The 21,161-nt window shown below is 43.9% G+C and overlaps 2 protein-coding genes across 2 annotated transcripts; both read left to right on the top strand.

Annotated features, from left to right (window-relative positions):
* The first annotated feature begins 1,977 nt into the window (after window positions 1–1,977).
* NT5C1B (5'-nucleotidase, cytosolic IB) lies at window positions 1,978–9,143 on the top strand. Its single transcript, XM_074153077.1, has 6 exons — window positions 1,978–2,198; window positions 2,311–2,478; window positions 5,955–6,084; window positions 6,616–6,738; window positions 7,410–7,594; window positions 8,229–9,143. Exons 1-6 carry the CDS (start codon window positions 2,070–2,072, stop codon window positions 8,565–8,567), a joined length of 1,074 nt encoding a protein of 357 aa, XP_074009178.1. The 5' UTR covers window positions 1,978–2,069; the 3' UTR covers window positions 8,568–9,143.
* A 6,435-nt stretch (window positions 9,144–15,578) lies between these two features.
* Window positions 15,579–20,919, top strand: RDH14 (retinol dehydrogenase 14). The gene is made up of 2 exons (XM_074153078.1): window positions 15,579–15,959; window positions 19,374–20,919. Exons 1-2 carry the CDS (start codon window positions 15,600–15,602, stop codon window positions 19,989–19,991), a joined length of 978 nt encoding a protein of 325 aa, XP_074009179.1. The 5' UTR covers window positions 15,579–15,599; the 3' UTR covers window positions 19,992–20,919.
* Window positions 20,920–21,161: the final 242 nt, after the last annotated feature.

Below are 21,161 nucleotides of genomic sequence, written 5' to 3'. Positions count from 1 at the left end.
ATCTTCTTAGACTGATGCTGAAGTCTCTGAGCAGGACAGTGGTGGTGACTGGGACCAGGAGCAGCTTTTCTGTGGCCTGAAGACTTTTTCCAGCTTCTCCCAATCCTGACTGCTTAGCCTGGTGACAGGCTTGTTGCCACTCATGGAGATGATGGTTGGAAAGCAGGGTTGTGCCTGACCTGATCCCTGGAAGGAGCATTTTCATGCTACAACTCTGAGTAAAGACACTAGAATGAAATATTCAGGATCAAAATTCAAGGACAACAAGCATATCTCTAAGTAGCAGAGCCACTAATTTTTCAAATTTGTGTTATGCCTTTTACATCTTCCCATGACAGCAGCCACGTACAATGATCCTAACTCCTCTTTTCACGTCTGTCTTCCTAATACACTACTCTCAGTACCTCTCCTTTTACCTCATATTTCCCTGGTTAGCTGAGCAATAGACAATGTGGCAGATTTGGAGATGGCAGATCAGCCAGGGAGCATTTGTTTGCTATTACACAGCAGAAGAACAAGCAGATAAATATGCCATATTTACACCACAGCCCTTCCCTCAGCAGGGCAACAAATTGCATGTTGCTGTTGATTCTCATTAAACGTTTTAAGAATTTAAATCTCTTTGAGATCTTTATCCTTCTGTCAAATTCGTTTGGAACTGGAGATCACTGGGGAATGACAGGCAGATGGTATAATCACATAAGCCTCCTTTCACTGGGAAGCCACATTAAATAACAAAACAAGACAGGCAAACATAGCAAAAATAATTATGCTCCTTTTTCAAGACTGGATGGAGGAAGAAAGACTTGACAATTTGACAAAGATTATACAGTGATAGGGGTCAAAAGTAATATTTAGTCTCCCTTCAAAATGTTAAGAATGCTTTGGATGGTGCTTAAATGTGCTATGACGTACAGATACCACTGAGTACCATCAACTGCAAAGGCTGTGGGCTGCTGCACCAGATCCCACCCTAGCTCAGGATGAATGCCACGTCCTTCCTTAGTGTCTGTTCTCTCCTCCAGCTCATCAGTTTGGGGAACTTTGCTGTGGTTCAGAGAAGCATGTTGGCAGAGGCAGCCGGGAGCATTTCAGAGGTGCATATTAAATAAGCAGACCACAGCCCTGTGTGGGATTCTGGGGTTTAGGACCACCGAAACCAGATGCTAGAACAGCAATTTATTGTGTGTGCTGCATACGACCTCAACGCTACTGTCCAAATTACTGTTTCTAAAAGGTACTTTCAGCGTTCCTGTGCGGCACAAAGGACCCCAGGTCACTGACACCCACCCCACTTTGATTGCTAGAAACATTATTGCTATATTATGTAAGAAATCTGCTGGAAATTTGTTGAAGTTCATGGGAAATCAGTTAAGCCACTGCATCTAAATAAATCTCTAATACTGTAGATAAACTCAGTGCCGGAGGCTGCTGCCTCACATTAAGTAGCTTTGTGCACCACTTCTCGAAGCATCCCTGGAAGTGTTCAAGGCCAGGCTGGACGGGGCTTTGAGCAACATGGTCTAGTGAAAGATGTCCCTGCCCATGGCAGGGGGGTTGGAACTAGATGATCTTTAAGGTCCCTTCCAACCCAAACCATTCTACGACTCTATGAGAGCAGCAGCGGGTACCACAGCGGGTGCAGGAAAGGAGATGCCGCCTCACAGGGTGCGGGGAAGGGGTGCAGCTCCTGCTCCTGGTCCCCCACAAACCGTGCGATGAAGAGATGCTGCGACCCTGCTGATCCTCGGGGTGCGAGACGCGGGGAGGCTGCGGGCCGGCCCTGCGGGCTCAGCGGCGGCCGGTGCCCCTCGGTGCCGCCGCCTCGGGGGCGGCCGTGCCGGGGGAGGGCAGGACCGCTCCGCTCCGTGCCGGGGAAGGGCAGGGCCAGTCCGGGCGGCCCCGGGCGTGACAGAGCGAAAGGGAAAGCCAGCTCCCGTGTGACTTCCCCCTGCCCGAGCGGGGCGGGGCGGGACGGGAGGGGGTGGCCGCCGCCGCCACCCGCTTCCCGGTCGCCCGCCCCGGCTCCGGCCGCACCCGCTGCCCCGTGCCCCGCCGCGCCAGGCACCATGAGCGGCTCCGGGCCGGAGGCGCCCCAGGCCGGCGAGGAGGCGGAGGCCGGGCTGCAGGAGGCCGAGCAGGACTGGGCGGCGGCCAAAGCTTTCTACGACAACCTGGTTACCAAGAGACCCCGGCCGGTGAGTGCGGGAGGGCGGGCGGGAGATGGCGGGGGGGGGGGGGGGGTCAGGAAGCTGGGGGCTGAGGGATGGGGGGGCTGCCGGCCGGCGCTACCCTCCGCTCCCCCCGCAGCCCAAGCCCCAGCACGCCATCACGGTGGCCGTCTCCTCCCGTGCCCTCTTCGACCTGGTGGAGGAGCGGCGGATCTACGAAGAGCAAGGGGTGGAGAAGTACGTGGAGTACCAGCAGAACAACGAGAACGTCACCCTCAAACCCGGACCGGCTTTCCACTTCGTCAAGGTACCCGGGGCGCGCTGGCCTGGCGGGGGCAGGGGGGAAGCGGCGGGGCGAGGAGGATGCTGCCCGGCCAAATTTCGGAAAGAGGAGGAGCTCGAAGCTTTCTTGGGCGGAGATAATCCTGCCCCGGGGATGCGTTTTGGGGACTTGTTCCCCCAGCGGTGAGCTGGCCTTGGCCAGGGGGGCACAGCATCGTCTCCGCATCGCGCTGCGACGCCCCATCCTTGCGGCCACCCCGCTTCTCCCCTCCCCTCTTCTCTCCCTCTTTCCTCTCTTTTCCTCTCCCTTCCTCTCCCCTTCTTTCCTCTCCTCTCCCCTCCCGCCGGCATTAATTCTAAACGCCTGCGGGAGATCACGTACCGCTCGCATCACCAGGAGCGGAGTTTTACCCTCAGCATCCCGGTTTGTGTCCCCCGGCTCTCTGTTTCATATGGCAGCAACCTGCATTTTCTGCCGGACACGAAGCTGCACGAAGCGCCTTCCCTTTTTAAGACTGTTTTCAGTTAAGATAGGCCCCCAAATTAAGTTTGTTGCAACCTCTTCCCCCTAAAAAACCAAAACATCTTAGTTCCTCATTCCATTTGTGTCTCACTTATAGTAGGACTACTATGATTAAAGAGAGCGTTGATTCAATATTATTCATATTATTTTTTCCGAAATGAACCTTTTGTTTTCTTTTTTGATCAGCTTTAATTTTCACAGAATCACAGAATCACCTAGGTTGGAAGGGACCCTTTAAGATCATCTAGTCCAACCAATGAAAAAAAAAAAACAAAACCAAAAAAACCACACACACACAACACACCACACACAACCCCCACACACACCACCACACCACCCAACACTAATCCATATCCCCGAGCACCATGTCAACTCCTCTCTTGAATACCTCCAGGGATGGTGCCTCAACCACCTCCCTGGGCAGCCCATTCCAATGCCTGACAACCCTTTCAGTAAAGAAATATTTCCTAATATCTAACCTGAACTTCCCCTGGCGTAACTTGAGGCCATTACCCCTTGTCCTATCATCTGTAACTTGGGAGAAGAGACCGACCCCCGCCTCTCTACAGCCTCCTTTCAGGTAGTTGTAGAGAGCGATAAGGTCTCCCCTCAGTCTCCTCTTCCCCAGACTGAACAACCCCAGCTCCCTCAGCCTCTCCTCGTAAGACTTGTTCTCCAGACCCCTCACCAGCTTCGTTGCCCTTCTCTGGATCTGCTCCAGCACCTGACTGTCATTGTCACCCTGGAAATTGTTCTTGAGGGCCAGCAAAAGAAATAGATCCCCTAGTTGGGAGCCAGGATTTAAGCAGAGGTGAAATGGAATATTTTGCTTTCATTGTACAAGATAAGAGAAATGACCAAGGTAAACAGCCTCCAGCATGGAAAGCATGTGAAATTATCAAAAAAAAACCCCAAAAACCAAAAAAAAACCCCAAAAAATAACCCTAAAAATATGTATGGTTTTGAGGAACACAGGTTTTAGTGAGACTGATTTGAAAACATGCCACCTACAGACTTCATTTTATGTCCATAGAGAATTGTTTGATAAGTTCTACCACAGCAATTTTAGAAAATTTATTAAATCATAATAAGCAGTCATAGCGGCTGACAGTGGAGTTGTGGCAGACCACTTCAGGTTTTAAAAGCAGATTTTCATTGCTTCAGTTTTAGTCTCGGGAAGTTAAAATATTTTCAGCATTGCTGATCACTTTTTGGAAATACATAATAGAAAGTTACATATAGCAACACCCATGCTGTTGTAAATATTACGGATAGATGTTAATAGCATTATAGCACAAGCATAGTAAAGGTGTTTTTAACATAAAAGCACTGTCATAAAATAATTCACTTTGTACACCAGGGAGGCTACACTGACTAGTGAATTTACTGCATCTTTTCCTATCTGTAACAGCTAGCGATAGCAGCCCTGTTAGTACAGTCAGTTTTCAAGAGATTTGTTAGAGTTCAGTGTCAAATTCACTTTGAATATAAACAAGATTTGACTAACTGCTCGTACTTTGAAAATCAGAGCTGTTAGCTGCCCAGCTAAATGCACCTTGACCTGTGGTCCTTTCCCATAGGCTATTTGAGTTTGAATTCTTTATATTTTTAAGAGATTCACGAATTGCTCAGTCACAGGAATCATTGGAGTAGAGAACTGCAGGTTTGTTGGGTGATACTTTCTACTTGGAGACAAGGCAAAAGCAACTAACATATTTTTGCTTGTATTCCTTTATTGAAATCTTTAAGACATTGACTTACAAGTAATATATATCTCATGCTTGTAGCGCTTAAGAATCTGAATCACAGGCCAGGATTTCCTTGGGCTGCAAAATGTGCAGGCATTGGACAAAAAATTGGCATCCCCTTCTCCATTCCCCCTTATTTTATAATACTTAAAGAAATTGCTAGTGCACTAGAGTATTAGGAGACAGTACAGAAAGAATAAAGGTAGAAAGGGGTTATGAACACATACTAAGATTTTTTCTTAGGTCTTATACCAGGCTTTCACTTAGAGTTTTCCCACATGACATAGCCCTGCTTTTTCAAGTGAAATTCTCAGAATTTAATTATAAACAACTGGCCTGACTTTTTAAAGTATCTTAATGAAAGTCAACCCATCTTGCATTCATTTCATGATTCATTGTTGACTTTATTGCCATAATCCCAAGGAATTCCATTCAAGGTCCAAGATCCCAAAGCAGAGGTCTGTGTATAAACCTAGAGCAAAAAAACCAAGTCTTACTCCAAAGGGATAAGATTCTAAATAACATGAGAGAACAGACGGATAGAGAGAGAGATTAGCAGATGAAAGGTCAAGGAAATAGTAATGCCAAACTGTGGATATAGCATATTGGCCCATTACCTTTAAAGACATCTCAAATGAATCAAAATCTTATTCAGTACTGCAATTAGAAATCACCAAGGTAATCATATTTGACAGGATATGATTTTTCACTCATTACTTACGGACAGTCTTTGACACCTGATCACCTGAACCGTGTCAGTAAATCTTTGCATAAGTATGTGGCCCAAATTCACATTTGTGCATGACAAACAAGTAGCTGCGTGTATAAATCCCTTAACACCTTCTTGATTCCACAAGAACAATTTTCAAGTGCACAGAAAAGTCCAAGTTTCAATTGGACGAGAAAAAAAAAGGATTAATAGGGATTGTGATAATGTTCAGCAATGCATTGATTTATTCTGGATGATCATGGTGTCCCAAGGAAAAGGATTTTCATGATAAAGTAAAATTCTGTAACTCTGTAAAAGAAACCGACTTGCTTCCCTTCAAATGCACTCAGTCAAACAGTTGCAGGGAGCAGCAGAGCAGAAAGGAATAAAACAAGTTCAGCAAGTTAAACTATCAGGTATTTCACATTCTCCTTCAAGACAGTCCTATCACTAAACCCACAGTGATTAAGAACTGAGGCCCATTCCACTTGTCTATTGACTTCCATGTTTTTAACCTGCAGGCGCTGGAGCATGTCAATGCCCGGCTCCTTGAGCTGTACCCTGATGATGAAGAACGATTTGATATTGTTCTGATGACTAATAACCATGCCCAAGTAGGGGTGAGACTCATAAACAGCATCAATCACTATGGTAAGTAAAATAAATACTACCTGTAGAACTGCCTGCTGTTACATAATAAAATTAATGAATTCTATTTTTCCTGTTCTAACCTTGGTAAAAGCTGCTTCTTTGATATTGACACCAATTCCTCAGAGAATTATATTTATTTTTGGGTGTCAGCATAAGTGAGATAGTGTTAAACAGAATTTGGTCCAAAGCTCTAGGTTTAACTTGTCAGGTGTGAATAATAATTTCTGAAAAAAAAAAAAAAAGAAAAAAAAAAGTCCTTAAACTTTATGTTCTTTGGTATTTATGCCCCCTTTACATACACGTTCACAGCAGTTACTCTGCTGTCTTAGAGGGATTTTGTGTTAAATTCTCAAGGATCAAACATTGTAGTCAGTTTAAGTTGTCTGACTTGATGGAGTTACAGTGGACAGGTTTTTTCTTTTTTAAGTTCACAGTCGATTGTAGGCTGGTGTACCTTGTTATGGGTTCCTTTTACAGGTTTGTAGTTTCAAGGCAGAGTCACATCTTGTTGTGCTGTTCTTACTTCTTTAGGCTTAACAATTGAACGTTTCTGTATGACGGGAGGAAAAAGCCCTATAGGTTACCTGACTGCATATCTTACGAACTTGTACCTCTCGGCAGACTCTGAAAAAGTGCAAGAAGCCATAGAAGCAGGTTTGAATTGACTTTCTTTTGTTATCTCTCTGTTAAGCTTGTTAAAAAAGTAATGTGCTGTGTCTTTCACAGAAAGTAGAGCAGCTTCATCAAATGCAGAAAGTCACAACTGGTGTATGGTGCAAAAATCACTGTTTTTTACTTAATTAAATAAAATCAGGGTATTTCTCTGTATTTTTTTCTCTCTGACCTTTCAGCCTGCTGATAATGACAATTTAATCAGCCTCTACCTTTGTTGTACCTTTCTATGTTCTCCCATGCTACAAGAAATCAATTCCCATACACAACTACCTATTTCTATTCAAATTCTGTTTTGATAGAGTCATATCTTTGATATGACTTACAAAAAACAACCTCTGTGTTTTTTAAAGAGTTAAGAAATAACAAATAGTTTGATTCAATGGTCTCCTTAGAATTTTCTGCTTTGTCTCATTTGCTGCGCAACTTGGGGACCAGTTTTGTATATTCTTCCATGGAAGTGGAAAGAAGCATGGCTAAGAAGTTATGTCAATGGGACAGCTTCCAACTTTTTGTGTTAAAGAACATCCATTACTAATTAGCTTTAGTGATCGTTTCTGCTCACCGTATAAAAAGGTTGCCACAAATGAGCTGGCAGTTTAATGAATGACTTTGCAGGACACGCTAACTGAGGTTCTCTGATCCATTTTCAGGCATCGCGTCAGCTACGATGTTCACTGCCAACAAAGACGTTGCTTACTCGGATACACAGTTGAGGGTGGCGTTCGATGGGGATGCTGTCCTCTTTTCTGACGAATCAGAACAGATTGTCAAAGAGCAAGGATTAGACAGATTTTTTGAACATGAACAGCTAAATGAAAATAAGCCTCTTGCACAGGTTTGTACTTCCTGAATCAGTGAGTTTTCAAAACCTGTGTTGATTTTAATTGCTGATGTATTTCTCCAGTTTCCCCAGTGTATGTATTGTTCTTTGTGAAAGCCAACTGCCCTATTTATTTCCTTTTTCAAGGATTATCTTGAAAATGCATATTTGACACAAAAGACCCCACCGTTGGAGTCCTTTCACCAGATCTCCCACTTAACTGAGAGAACTGGATATATAAGACAGTGATTTACACTTTTATTTTAATTGTATCATTAGAAAAAGGAAAGGCTGCAACTGATTTCCTTGAGTATTTTTTTTATCAAAGTGTTTTTAATGAACATTTTATTAAAATTAAAGGCTATAGTTATAACTTCATAAGTTTGTAAGAGATCTTGTAAGCTTTAGTGAGAAGCAGTTTCCTACGGCTCATACCAGGATTATGGTTTTAAGAATTAAATTTAACAATTTGCGAATACCTAGTGAGGGGGCAGACCCTTTTGGACACATTACATAGAGAATTTGCTGAATAGCATAGCATTAGGGAAGGAATCTTCTCTGTAACTGACAACAAACTGGAATAAAGCAAAATAATGATGTTGAGAGCTGTGGATAAATACTAACTATGCTTCTGGTATTTCATACTCAGGGTCCTTTGAAAGGTTTTCTGGAAGACCTAGGGAAACTCCAGAAGAAGTTCTATGCAAAAAACGAACGATTAAATTGTCCTATAAGGACCTTCCTGGTCACAGCCAGAAGCGCAGCGAGCTCTGGAGCCAGAGTGCTGAAGACTCTTCGTAGCTGGGGTCTGGAGATCGATGAGGCACTTTTCCTAGCAGGAGCTCCTAAAGGACCGATCCTGGTGAAAATCCGCCCTCACATCTTCTTTGATGACCAGATGTTTCACATCGAAGGAGCACAGAAATTAGGCACCATAGCTGCGCACGTTCCCTATGGCATTGCTCAGAAATACCACAAATCTGCATGACTGGATGGCACCATTAATGATAAGATTCTTAAGTCAGCCAGCCTCTAATACACCAATACTTATGTCTGAGAACCTCTACATTTGTTTCTTGTAAGCACTATGTTTAAAGATTTAACTTCTGGCTAATACAGCCTTTAATGGAAATATTTTTTAATATAGGTAAGTTTTTAATAGAGTTATTTTAATAGTATTCTTAAGCAGTCTAGGTTTACCCATCTGGATCTAACACTGTGTTTGATATTAGGAATAAGATTTGTACTGTTTTTATAGCTTGAGGCATATTTTGAGAGACAGAGAGAACAGTTATATTTTCTCTAAAAACCTGTTGACGGGTTATTTGTAACAAAAATCATGCTGCAATGCTAGTCCTTGACGGTTATCTCTGAAATTACCAAAAGCACAGTTTACATATAAGTGTTTACCTCTTGGTGGTTTGCCTGTTAAGTATGTGTTCGGTAGGTTTGTTGTCACGAGGTTTCAGCTTCCAGTGAAATGTTAGCTTATTTGATTGTGTGTTTACAGGAACCCTTTATTTTTCTATATTGTTTTCCTATTCTAATAAAGCTGGCTTTACAGAACATTGTTGTTTTTCTATGTAGAGGTTTTAGCAAAATGTCCTTTGCAGTTTGTGTAACCCATGTCTCTGTGTTTCCTGCGTCCTGTGGGTATTTAGAACCAGAAGTGACCACTTTCAGCCAAATTTAAGAGAGAGTTAGCAGTCTGAAAGACACTTAAGTCCTAACAGATTTCATAGAGCTGGGTGGAAGTCAGAGGTGTCATGAGTATCTTGACTGGGACAAAGACTGAAGCTTTAGAACATACCTTTGTAACGGCAGAGAATCTACCCTAAACGATGCTGATGATAGAACTCCTTGTTTCTTGACTGGATTCACTTGGGGTTTACAGCTGTTCTGTGATCTGCATGAACTCAGTTTGGCAACCTCACATGAGTTTCCAGGGGAGAGGTGCCTGTTGCAACATGAATTCGTGTAAATTTACACCGTAGGTCTATTCTACCTCTCTTATGCTAAGTTCCTGTATCTCAGTGTCATCCATGTATCTGAGTGCCTTCCAAAAGACACAACTAACATCTGTCAGGTGGTGTTTGTTCTCTTTCTCTCCCTAGTGGAGCAAGTGTCCTGTTTTATTTTTAATGTTGCTATGTATTTGTACCAGAAGAGACAAAACCAAAAGAATGTGCTTTGCAGTGGGAGTAGAAGTTGGTGAAGGCTTGTGATGATCTGTGGTTCCTGGGGGAATTCACTCCAGAATCTCACGTTAGCCTCTGAGAAAGTTTGGTCTCTTCTGTCCAGATGAACTGTCCTGTTATTGCAGAAAGCTTCGTTGAATTAATTGTGGTTTCCCTCACGGAAATATAGGCAATCTTTTAAGTTTTCTGGGTCCAAGCCACAAGGTTCTTTGAAAACAAAAGCAAAAACCTTGATCCTTCATGAAATTTGAATACAGGCCCTTAGAAAGGTTTTTATGTGTTCACACCAGCATGTGTTGTTGATGGGATGCACTGCAGAGTTGTGGTGTACTTGGACTTTCGTAAGTGCTAAAGGCGTTGTGCCCAAAACGTATCACATTCCCCAGCCCAGCCAGGAGGTGAGGAAGACATGAATAACTGAGGCCTGGTCATTGTCTGCCAGGATGGGATTGAGCTACCTCGCCAAATGGAGATTATAAAAAATGTTATTAGCAGATGTTTTTATGTGGGAGCTCAGAATCGGCAAGGATATTCTTTGGCTGTGGAATATAAATTGCGTGTGTACCTTCACCACAAAAGCAGGGCTGCACATTTCAGGAGCACCGGTCGGTCTTGCCTTGAAGCAGAACGTGGGGCAGACATTTTTGGTCCATGCGCCATTAGAGCTATAGACATTGGGTGGAGAAAAACACGGAGGATATACACTGTGCAAGGATTGCTGGCACTTGACTCTCATTGAACGGAGCAATTCAGGTTTGATACTGAAAAGGGCTAATGGGATCCTTGATCCCTGTGGGACTCTGAAGATGAGTGTCTCATGCCTGACAAGGTAAGCATGTAAATCAGTGAACAAATTGGAAATTGAATCATCTGGTCTATTATGTTTACCTTTATTTCAAATCAACCATCCACCTACAGCAAAAATGAAACCTACTGGCCAGGATATAGTTAGAAGCTTCCAGTTCTTACATCTTTTTTATATCTGTACCCAGAGCGACAGACCTTTTGCAGTGTCATTCCTGACAGCAGCACTAAGGCACGTGTGAAGAGAAATAGAGTTCACGTATTAAATTTAAATTAAATTAGGTTTCTTAGAGAATTCAAATCAACATTGAAGTCCAGAAGTTGAAGTTAAGATCCACAATCACTTCCGCTAAATCTGTTGAGCAAAATGCCCTTAGATGTTTGTTCAGATTATACACTGCTTCTTAATTGTGAGGCGACTGTCCCAGGTTTGACAGCTGCTTCTCCACATATCCATCTGGCAGCACATTGGGTGCGTGGAGCCTCATTCGTTCATGCAAGTGCCCTTCCAAACTAATCTGGATGTTTGGGGAGACTCAGGCTTGCCAAGTAGTCTCTGCATATTATAATTATTGTTTTCTGCTCCAAGGCACAGATTGGCTAGCAGACCAAAATAATAATTTTCAAGAAAATTCTCTGAAATGGGATGGGAGCTGAGGGAAAGGGTTTTCTATTTTTGTAGACATAGACCAGAATTGTCTCTTAATAGCATTCCAGTCCACAAAACAAAACCAACAAGCAAATAAACAAAACCAACCCCCCTTGCTTCTCATACTTATGAGGATACTGTGAATTTATGCTCTAGCACCTCATAATCGTAAACCAGTCACAGTTACAACAACAGATAACATTTTTCTATAAGGGGAATAGAGAAGAGTCCTGTGGTTCTGGACTATCCTGTCCATCAGCCTCTTTATAACACTGGAAGACAGACTCGTGAAAAAGAAACTGTCATCCCAGCCAAAACCTGGAAGAGAATTAATGATAACACAGATTGAATTCTGTGCTGAAACAAGAGCCTTGTCAGGCAAAGCCAGTCCTTGTTGCCTTAGCTTCCAGGTTTGTGCACCACATCACAGGGAAGAGTCCAGGTAAGACAAATGGGAATGACTCCTAATGCTACCAATCGCCATGGACAAAAATATTGGAAATAAGATCCTGATGGTGACTTGACTATTGTTTATTTTGGTTTTTTTTACAGGAGAACTTATCCTCAGAGTGCATTAGATACCTCTCACCATCTACCAAGACATGATGAACCCATGTTCCTCGGTTCCTTCACACCTCCAGGACATCATTCAGTTTCCAGGCAAGCATGTCATGCATAGGGAAACAACCATGTGGAGGAAACAAAATAGTTCAGATGAAGATTTGGAGATGGTCATTATCACAGGTGTTCCAACATGTGTCCTTCGGTGTTCCTGGGCTGTGATCTGTTCTAAGGACTCAGGAATCAGAGGACTCCTACAGAGAAGGATCCTCAGGTACACCCCCATGGGTTTCTCTGCCCCTTTCTCATGGTCCTTGGCTGCAGAGTCATTAGGCAGCAGAGATGGGCATGGCTCCAATACTTCCCAAAGATATGATTTACTATGATCAGAGTGTATGGAAGAACACCTCAAACTGGTTGTGTCTCTTAGATCTGGTTAAGGATGCCAAAAGCCATGTCTGTCACAAGGAGATGCAATGGTGTGGCCTGGTTATAACACCCTTTGGTGTAGCCATGAGTCTCACAATGGAGTGAAGACCCAAGAATGAAGAGAGAAAGACTTTTCTGTGGTGAAGACAAAGACAGAAGAGGTCCCTCAGCAAATCCAATGTGTTTAGATGTGGTACCTATACAGTTTTTAAACTGCCTGAGAAGTATGACAGTCAGAGGAGAGATGGTAAGGATACTTCCGGAAAAGTCTGATATATTTCTTCAGCTATAACATGAGCTGAAGTCAGCCTCAAAACAAACTGCAGCAATGTAAACACACTGTGGGTAGGATCAACATGTGACAGTTAAGGGGAGGTTACTATTGCAAATGGTTATCACACCCAGACCAGCCACAAGAGACCTGACGAAAGGTTCATGGGTTTCCTCTTGGGTTTCTTATTCATTTCCTCAAACGTGCTAGGTCTTGACCCAAGACAGACATGCTTATTATCAGCCAAGCTTGTTTCTGGTCTCCCCCACAGACTGTTGTCTCCCTGGACTCTGCTCACCTATGTGCTGGCCCCTAATCCTGATCCTGAACTTGTCATAATCCATGTTGCTCTGTCATTGTCCCTATCTTATTCCTAAATCTGCATTGAACCCTATCACTGCTTTTTTTTTTTTTTCTGAAGACCTTTTTTTAACTTACATTGCTCTTGATCAAAAGACCTTTTAATTGTCTCTCTGTACATTTCTACCAGCAACTCTCCCAGGGCTAGGATGAAAAGGATTTTGAGTGAGTGAACCTCAGTGGCCACTCCTGATTCCCTGGATGGGATCACGTTGCCCTGGGTGGTTTTGTCAAGGCCTGAGATTAGTACAGGCAAGACCTGGAGTCATGACATGAAGATGATGGCCAAAACCAGGTTTTGGGTTAGGGATTCAAAATTAAGTTGGCAGGTCTGAGGGGCCCAAGGGTCTCAGTGCCAACGACTGAAGAGGTCCAGTCTGGGTCCGAGTTGCTGGACCAACTAGCTATTCAAGGGACCCACATTATGTACCTATGTGAACTACTGGCATACTTCAAATTGGACAATAGAAGGCCATCATCTGGGAAAATCTAGAGTCAGAGCTGATGCCTGTGTCTCTGGGTATAGATATTGGATGGACTTTGGGTGCATGCTAATGTTTATGAGACCAGTGAATGTAAGTGTGTTTGTAAAGTGAGTGGGCATACACACATGTTCTGCGAGCAGCCTCCCTTCTACCAGACTGGGATGGGACAGACCCCCTTGGACCCGAAGTTCACTAAATTTGTTTACCCTAAATGGGCTACCTCTGAGCTAATATTACTCAACTGAAACTGGTCCTAGAAGCAAGCGTTCAGTAGGTCTGACTGTCAGCTCACCAGTATGTTTAGACTCTAAAAGTATCCAACAGAGCAGACACCGCCATAATGACTTTTGTAACACCCTCCCAATCACTTCTGCTTACAACATGCAGCTGGATCATCAAGACATGCTTGGCCATATACTAATATCTCTGCTATGCTCAAACACACATGCTCTGGATCTGGCTTGATCCAGAGCCACAGAACCTGCTGAAATATCCAAGAAAGAAATCTGGTCTTGAAGGCAGCATGGGGGTAGCTCTCAGCGTGCTGCTGTGACATACTGTCACCACTTATACTAATATCTAAACTTTCCCAGAACATTTCACCAGCACAGAGGCCAGCTGGCATGGAAAAGTCCACGTGCGTGCTAACTTTCCAGAACATGAGGACCACTTCCAAACTGCCTAGCAGGAGCTCATGAGCCACGGGAGAGAACCCTAACCAGCTCCCAGCCTTTGGCCAAAACTGTGCCACCAGCTGCTGTGTCAGTACAACAGCAGAGATGTTGCATTTCTGTGCTGGGAACCTTCCTTGCACTGCACTGCCCCATGTACCGCTCCAGCCTCTGCATCTCAAGCTAAAGACCCAAGGCAGACAGAACTGAACGTGGCTTTTGCAGGAGCGATTGATCTGCCATGAGACTCAAAGACTGGTAATGAAATATTATAGGTGCCCTTAATGTCTATTTTCCCTGTGATGGAGTCACCTCTGAGACTAATAAATGTTAATACAGCATTTAGGTAAAATCTCTGCTAGCAAACTAAAAGCTACCAGGAAATGCTCTTGGGGCCTAGAACTTGACCATCTCTATGTCATTAAATTATTATCGTCTTCTAATTCTAAAATTGTTAGAACAGTCCATGGTTTGTTTTTGGCCCAGACCAGCTAGCTCTCTCCAGGGCAATACCCATCCATGCTTCAGGAATCAGCACAGGAGAAAAACCAAGAACCAGCTTGGATGTGTCAGGGTTTAAAAGGCTGTTCTGCGCCAGTTCGCTTCAGCACCAAACTGCAGCCCCTGGTACATTTAATTTACTAGCATGGACATTGCTATTAGAGAAAGGGCTTTTGGACAGAGGGAGGGACAACCTACCCCTGGGACATCCTATTGCTGGGACATCCTAGTGTTGGGACACCCTGCTGCTGGGACATCCTACTGCTGGGGCACCCTAATGCTGGGACAGCCTATTGCGGGACATCCTATTGCTAGGACATCCTATTGCTGGGACATCCTACTGTGGCGACATCCTACTGCATTTTATTTTTGAGCCAGGGCAGGAAGCAGCAGCTTTGCAGAAGGTGGGCTGCCCTTGGGACCAGGCTGGGGCCAGGGAGGCTGCCGGGTTTGCCAGTGGACGTTTCAATTAGACTGTAGGCTCATTAGGTAGGGTCCAGCGGAGGGCCACGAAGATGATCAGGGGGCTGGAGCACCTGCTATGAGGACAGCCTGGAGAAGGCTCCAGGGAGACCTTATAGCAGCCTTCCAATACCTAAAGGGAACCTACAGGAGGGATGGGGAGGGACTCTTTATGAGGGGATGAAATGATAGTATGAGGGGGAGCGGTTTTACACTGAAAGAGGGGAGATTTAGATTAGATATTAGGAAGAAATTCTTTACTGTGAGGGTAGTGAAGCACTGGAACAGGTTGCCCAGAGAAGCTGTGGCTGCCCCATCCCTGGAGGTGTTCAAGGCCAGGCTGGATGGGGCTTTGAGCAACCTGCTCTAGCGGGAGGTGTCCCTGCCCATGGCAGGGGGTTGGAACTCAATGATCTTTAAGGTCCCTTCCAACTCTAACCATTCTATGATTCTGTGATTCTAATTAAGCACCTTTTGGTGCCGGCCTCCCCCGCGCGGCGCTGGACTACACTCCCCACAATGCCCCGCGCTGCTCCTGGCCAATCCTAACGCACCCCGGGTGCGGGCCGGCCGGCAGGCGCCCAGGCGGGGGCGGCCACTTCGGGCGGAGCGCCGCTCGGCCCGGAGGCATGGCGGCGACGGCTACGGCGCTGGCGCTGGGCGGTGGGCTCCTCCTGGCTGCCTGGCGCTGGTTGCGGGGCGCGGCCCGGGCCGCCGGGGCCGGGGCCTCCATGCGGGGCAAGACGGTGATCATCACGGGGGCCAACAGCGGGCTGGGCCGGGCGGCGGCGGCCGAGCTGCTGCGGATGCAGGCCCGCGTTATCATGGGCTGCCGCGACCGGGCGCGGGCCGAGCGGGCGGCCCGTGAGATCCGGACCGAGCTGGGCGAGCGGGGCGAGGCGGAGGAGGGCGGCGGCGAGCTGGTGGTCCGTGAGCTGGACCTGGCCTCGCTCCGCTCCGTCCGCGCCTTCTGCCACCGCGTCCTCCAGGTACGGCCGGGGGTGCAGCGGTGCGCCGGGGCCCGTCGGGCCTTGCCGGGCCTACCGAGTGGTGCGGGGCGGCATTGGCCTGCCGCGGCGGCGCCGGGCTCCCTCCCTGGGAGAGAACACGGGGTGGGTGGTGACAGCGCGGTGCCCTCGGGGATACCCGTTTATAGAGTTTATTCCTCCCGCTGGCAGCCCGGTTTGGGGGTACGGGGTGCTGCCGAGCTCACCGCAGGGTTTGGAAGATGGGTGTCAGTAAATCGGCTGTGAATCAGCACCTGGAAATATCAAGTTCATACAAGTTTGGTTTCTTTTAGTCCAAACTATTCTAATCCTTCTCTGTTATGAGAAGAAAGGACTTACTTCTGTATAAGATAAATGATTTATTTTCTTTTCACTCTTAATTAACCCTACCTTGACCTGCCTTTGTTGCTTTAAATTGGTGGTACAGTTCAGCTTTATTTCCAAAGAAATTAAAGTTCACATGAGTGGACTCACTGCTCACAGGCCCAACCCATCATCCTTCTGCCACCTCCTCAGAACCGCCCCCCCAACTCTTGGCCGGTGCTAGCTCAGTTTAGTAGACAGACATTTTTTAATATAACAGCTTACTGCAGATTTCCATAAACCTGAGTTTAAGGAGAACAGGAAGATCCAGTTGATTTGCCTGACAGAAGTGCCACTGGGTGTGTTCGTTGGTATTATTACACACCAGAGAGCAGAGGGGGGCCTATTAAACATGTTATTCTCATCTCGCCCCATCTAGCTACTCAAGCCCTGAGACATAAAGTCATGGGAAGCCAGGCTTAGTAACTCCTGCTGCTGCTCTGAGAAGTGCTTGTTAAGTACTTGAAAGATGCTCAGATGGTGGTGCGAGATGGAAAAAAACAGAGAGGGACTTTACATTAATTTTCAAATAGCTTTTCTAAAGCTTAGTTGTCTGGAAAAAGTCAAGTGGGGCTCTTTGTAGTCATATACATTCATACGGACGAATCTGGTGTAAGATCTAATCTTGCTTCAGTTTTCTGGGAAAATATGCATATATGAGAGGATATAAAACATGCATAATAAACACAAAAAAAAACCCCATACTTCTAAGAATTATATTTTTTATAGTACAAAATATCCAAAAATATGAATTTGTTAGCATCTCCTTATTGGTAAAGCCAGTACAAGTGACTTTAAGTGGGAAGTGGGTGAAGAAAAAGAACGTGTGTGTCTCTGCAGAGTGCTGCTGACACTTGCATTTTAACTTTCATTTTCCAAATAATTCCAAAAGCAGGTGAATGACAAGGGATGTAAGTTCAAGAAATACTTTCAAGAGCTGTTCCACCCATGTTCATGTTATTTATCTTCTCTAACCTGTGACTCCTTTTTGGAGCTGTTTATTTGGGGTTTTGGTGGGTTTGTTTATTTGGGGTTTTTTGTGGTTTTTTTTTTTTTGTTTTTGTTTTTTTTGAGATGAAGAAGACAAATATTGGCAGGATGGGGAAACAATGAACTCCCACTGCCTAACTTAATTTGTGGGAGCTTTCCTCTGCACAGCTGCAAGAGATTACATTTTTCACTCCTTAGCCTCATTGCAAAAAATAAAAGACTTTGAGATAAAAGACTTTGGAAAAATGGAGAAAATGGAAGTGAGCTCAGAATCTACAAGGAATAGCATTTCCCATCAAAGCAATGTTTTGTGCACTGTGTTGCCTGTGGTCATGGTAGCTGCCTGCTCGACATTGATCACATTACTTCAGATTATTAAACGTAGGAGTCTCAGAAAATAGAACACGTGGAGGTCTTGCTTCTTGAAGTGTTCAGTCTTGCAAAATAAATCCTCCAGTCAGATGCTACAGAAAGTTTCTAAAGCAATGTTTTTCTCTAAAGAAGAAAGAACTATCGCTTCAGTCAGCAGATCTACATTCGGTACTTCTTCAGTCCTGTCCTGGTTTAGGACTATTTAGGTTAACCATTATGTCCCTTTGGGTGAAGAGAAGTGAGTTTGATGTTCTTTGGATCATGTCTCAGGGACCCAATTACACGAAACACCAAGCAACGTCAAGTCCCACAGAAATCAGTCTGAGGTTGAAGTACTTGATGTTTTGTCTGATCGGATGGCAGCATCATTAACTGAACGCCAAGAGCAGATTTGAGTTTTGCTCTTTTTGTAGTATTGCTGCTAATGGCAGTCAAATAAAAGGCAAATAGTACAAGATTCATTTTGAGATTCTCTGTTGTTATCATTAAAATGGCACAAAATGATCTCAGCTTGCCTTCCAGTACCTACATTGGGTTTTAAGAATTAGCAGCAAAGAAAACTCATGCTGCTCTTTCTACAAAGTGCATTTATTTGCTTCTGATTCATGCAAGCATAAATTTCCTGTGATACTTCCACAATCTTTTGTCAGAGGTGGGTGAAACTGTTGAATTTGGAGCCTATTTAGGCAGTTTACTTTAATCTGTATGGTTTAAAGAAGTTACTGTTTTGGTTAAATTGCTGAGCTCTTAATTTTTGAGTAGATGCTGAAGCATGAAGTACATGCTATATTATATGTATTTTTAAATAACTCATACTACCCTCTGTGTTAATTACTTACATTTCCTGATTCTGTAGGGTATAATGTACCTCCTTGAGTCTTTGTTTTCTACTGACCTGAACCGGAACACTGATCCCTCAAACAGCGTGTGCTGAGCACGTCATTAATATTTCAAGCCTCAGTCCCATAGGCACACCTTAGTTCTTGAGCAGACCTATTAGACTGAAATTGTATGAAACATGAATATTACTTTTCTGTGATTAATTCTGCTCCATAGTTCTCATCAAGCAGCGTGATGTGTAGTGATTAAGAAAAAAAAAAAAAAAAAGAAGATAGTGTTTAAAATAATGAGAACATTGTTTTGGAAGGTTTTTCATGAGGTCACCTCGGTGGATCTACAATGTTACGGTTTCTCTTCAACCCTGTGGTTAATTCTTTGAGCTAACACTTTTTGTTCGTCGTTTGGGCGGCTTTTGCATAGTGGAGCCCTTGCCTATGGCTGAGGGTTGCCATAAATTAATGTGTGTGCTTTTGCAGTGCAATAAACAGGTTACTTTTTATAGGAAAGTAAAACACATCACAAAGGTAAATTATCACTGAATGGCTATAGAAAAAGCTGCTCCTAGAGAAGCAGATGATTGTCTTCTCTGCCTGCATTAAAAGTAGATACAGAGCTACTGTTGTGTCTATGCATCCTACTGGGGTCAAGTTTAGTGATAGTTCACCTTAAGGTTTTTTTCTTAATGCTTTAAGAGAATATCAGGAAGTTACAATTCAGAAAACTAGGAATGAAATTATTTCTAACAATGGCCAATGAGAAATATTAAGCATAGTAATATGTTTTGCATGACAATTCCAAAACTGAATTGATTTTTTTCTTTCCTACTTAAAGGAAGAGCCAAGGCTGGATGTTCTGATAAATAATGCAGGGGTATTCCAGTGTCCGTACATGAAGACAGAGGATGGGTTTGAGATGCAGTTTGGTGTAAACCACTTGGGTCACTTCTTGCTCACCAACCTTCTTCTGGGTCTCCTCAAAAATTCTGCTCCGAGCAGGATTGTTGTAGTGTCCTCAAAGCTTTACAAATACGGAGAGATCAACTTTGAAGACTTGAACAGTGAAATAAGTTACAATAAAAGCTTTTGTTACAGTCGGAGTAAACTGGCTAACATATTATTTGCAAGGGAGCTAGCCCGTCGGTTGGAAGGGACAGGAGTCACCGTCAATTCACTTCACCCTGGGATTGTCAGAACAAATCTAGGGAGATATGTGAATATTCCTTTGCTGGCCAAACCCCTATTCAACTTGGTGTCATGGGCTTTCTTCAAAACACCTCTGGAAGGGGCCCAGACTTCTATTTATTTGGCCTCTTCTCCTGATGTCGAAGGCGTGTCAGGAAAATATTTTGGGGACTGCAAAGAGGAAGAACTTCTGCCCAAAGCCATGGATGACTTGGTTGCAAGAAAGTTGTGGGATATCAGTGAAGTGATGGTTGGCTTATTGAAATAAGTGCCGGGGGCTATCTGCTAGAAGAATGCAGATGACTATGCAATACATATTTGCAACACTTTAAATGCTGTGAGAATACAGATTATTTTGCTCGATAAGTATTAAATAGAGGAGTGATTTATGCTGGAACTCTGTTTTGAAATAAAGGACAATCTTTATTTAATAGAGACATTAAAAAAAGCCTGGAATAAAGTTTGAGGGTGTGAATATAATTTCTGGTTAAATCTGCTTGGAAACTCATGTTTCAAAAATAAAAATTAAACAAAACTGTGTTTTGCAATATATATGCATATTTGTCATGTTCCACTACTTGTAGTTGGGCTGAACAATGCAGGGTACTGATGGTGAAACACTTGTCCTGTAAAAAGGTTTTGAAAATAGATCCTAATAATAATAATAATAGGATTGTGATCTTTTTTTTTTTTTTTTTGAGCTATCACAATGAAAAATGTAATGAACAGTTTTACTGATACCTTACACTGTAACCGCTTAGGCCTCTGAGTGCCATTCAAAGACTTGTTGTCAGCCCCGTGGTTCAGTGAACGAAACTGTTGAGCCGTTTACAGTTTAGCTGTGAAGCACAAAGTCAACATTTCTGAGTGATGTCGCTGCTATTCAATGAGTCAGTACACTTGGTTGTGCAAGCTGTATTTTTATTTTCATGTGTGCTGAACTTGCTATTTCTTGATATGCAGACACCTTGGGTTTCATTAAAAATGTAGTTGACAGATGTATTACAATTTTGGTAGGGCTTTGCATGTCAGGAATTGTGTGCAGACAAAGTTCACAAGACCTCACCCAGATTAGACCGAAGAGAATATGCTTTTCAGTATGTGTTTGGCTTGACTGATGGCACTTTAACTCAGTAATGAGATTAGCTAAGTCTGGCTAATACAGTTTACTGAATATTCTTTAATAAAAATCTTTTAAAAAAAAAAGACTTGGCCTTCATTCTTTCACTGTGGAAGGTATAACAGAAAGCAGCAGTCCTGATACAGTGGCCTTGTTGCAAAGCAGAAGATTCACCTGTATTATTTAGGGAGCCTGTCAGGTAGGGTTGGTAGAAATAAAATGGGCTCCAAATAAATGCATGGGTATTATGTGAAGCTGTACTGATGTATTCTTTTTTAATTCATATATCATACGGGTTCATACTAACATTTATTTTTC

Source organism: Numenius arquata, chromosome 9 (genome assembly GCF_964106895.1).
Source record: "Numenius arquata chromosome 9, bNumArq3.hap1.1, whole genome shotgun sequence".
NCBI classification, from domain to species: Eukaryota; Metazoa; Chordata; class Aves; order Charadriiformes; family Scolopacidae; genus Numenius; species Numenius arquata.
The sequence above is the reverse complement of the archived record's forward strand: the minus strand, read 5'-3'. Positions and strand labels throughout refer to the sequence as shown.

Bases quoted from the DNA above. Each gene is read 5' to 3' on its own strand.
- RDH14 (XM_074153078.1), top strand. From the start codon at position 15,600: ATGGCGGCGACGGCTACGGCGCTGGCGCTGGGCGGTGGGCTCCTCCTG. The intron at 15,960-19,373 runs GTACGGCCGGGG...TCCTACTTAAAG, and splicing joins TCTGCCACCGCGTCCTCCAG to GAAGAGCCAAGGCTGGATGT.
- NT5C1B (XM_074153077.1), top strand. From the start codon at position 2,070: ATGAGCGGCTCCGGGCCGGAGGCGCCCCAGGCCGGCGAGGAGGCGGAG. The intron at 2,199-2,310 runs GTGAGTGCGGGA...CTCCCCCCGCAG, and splicing joins TTACCAAGAGACCCCGGCCG to CCCAAGCCCCAGCACGCCAT. The intron at 6,085-6,615 runs GTAAGTAAAATA...TTACTTCTTTAG, and splicing joins AAACAGCATCAATCACTATG to GCTTAACAATTGAACGTTTC.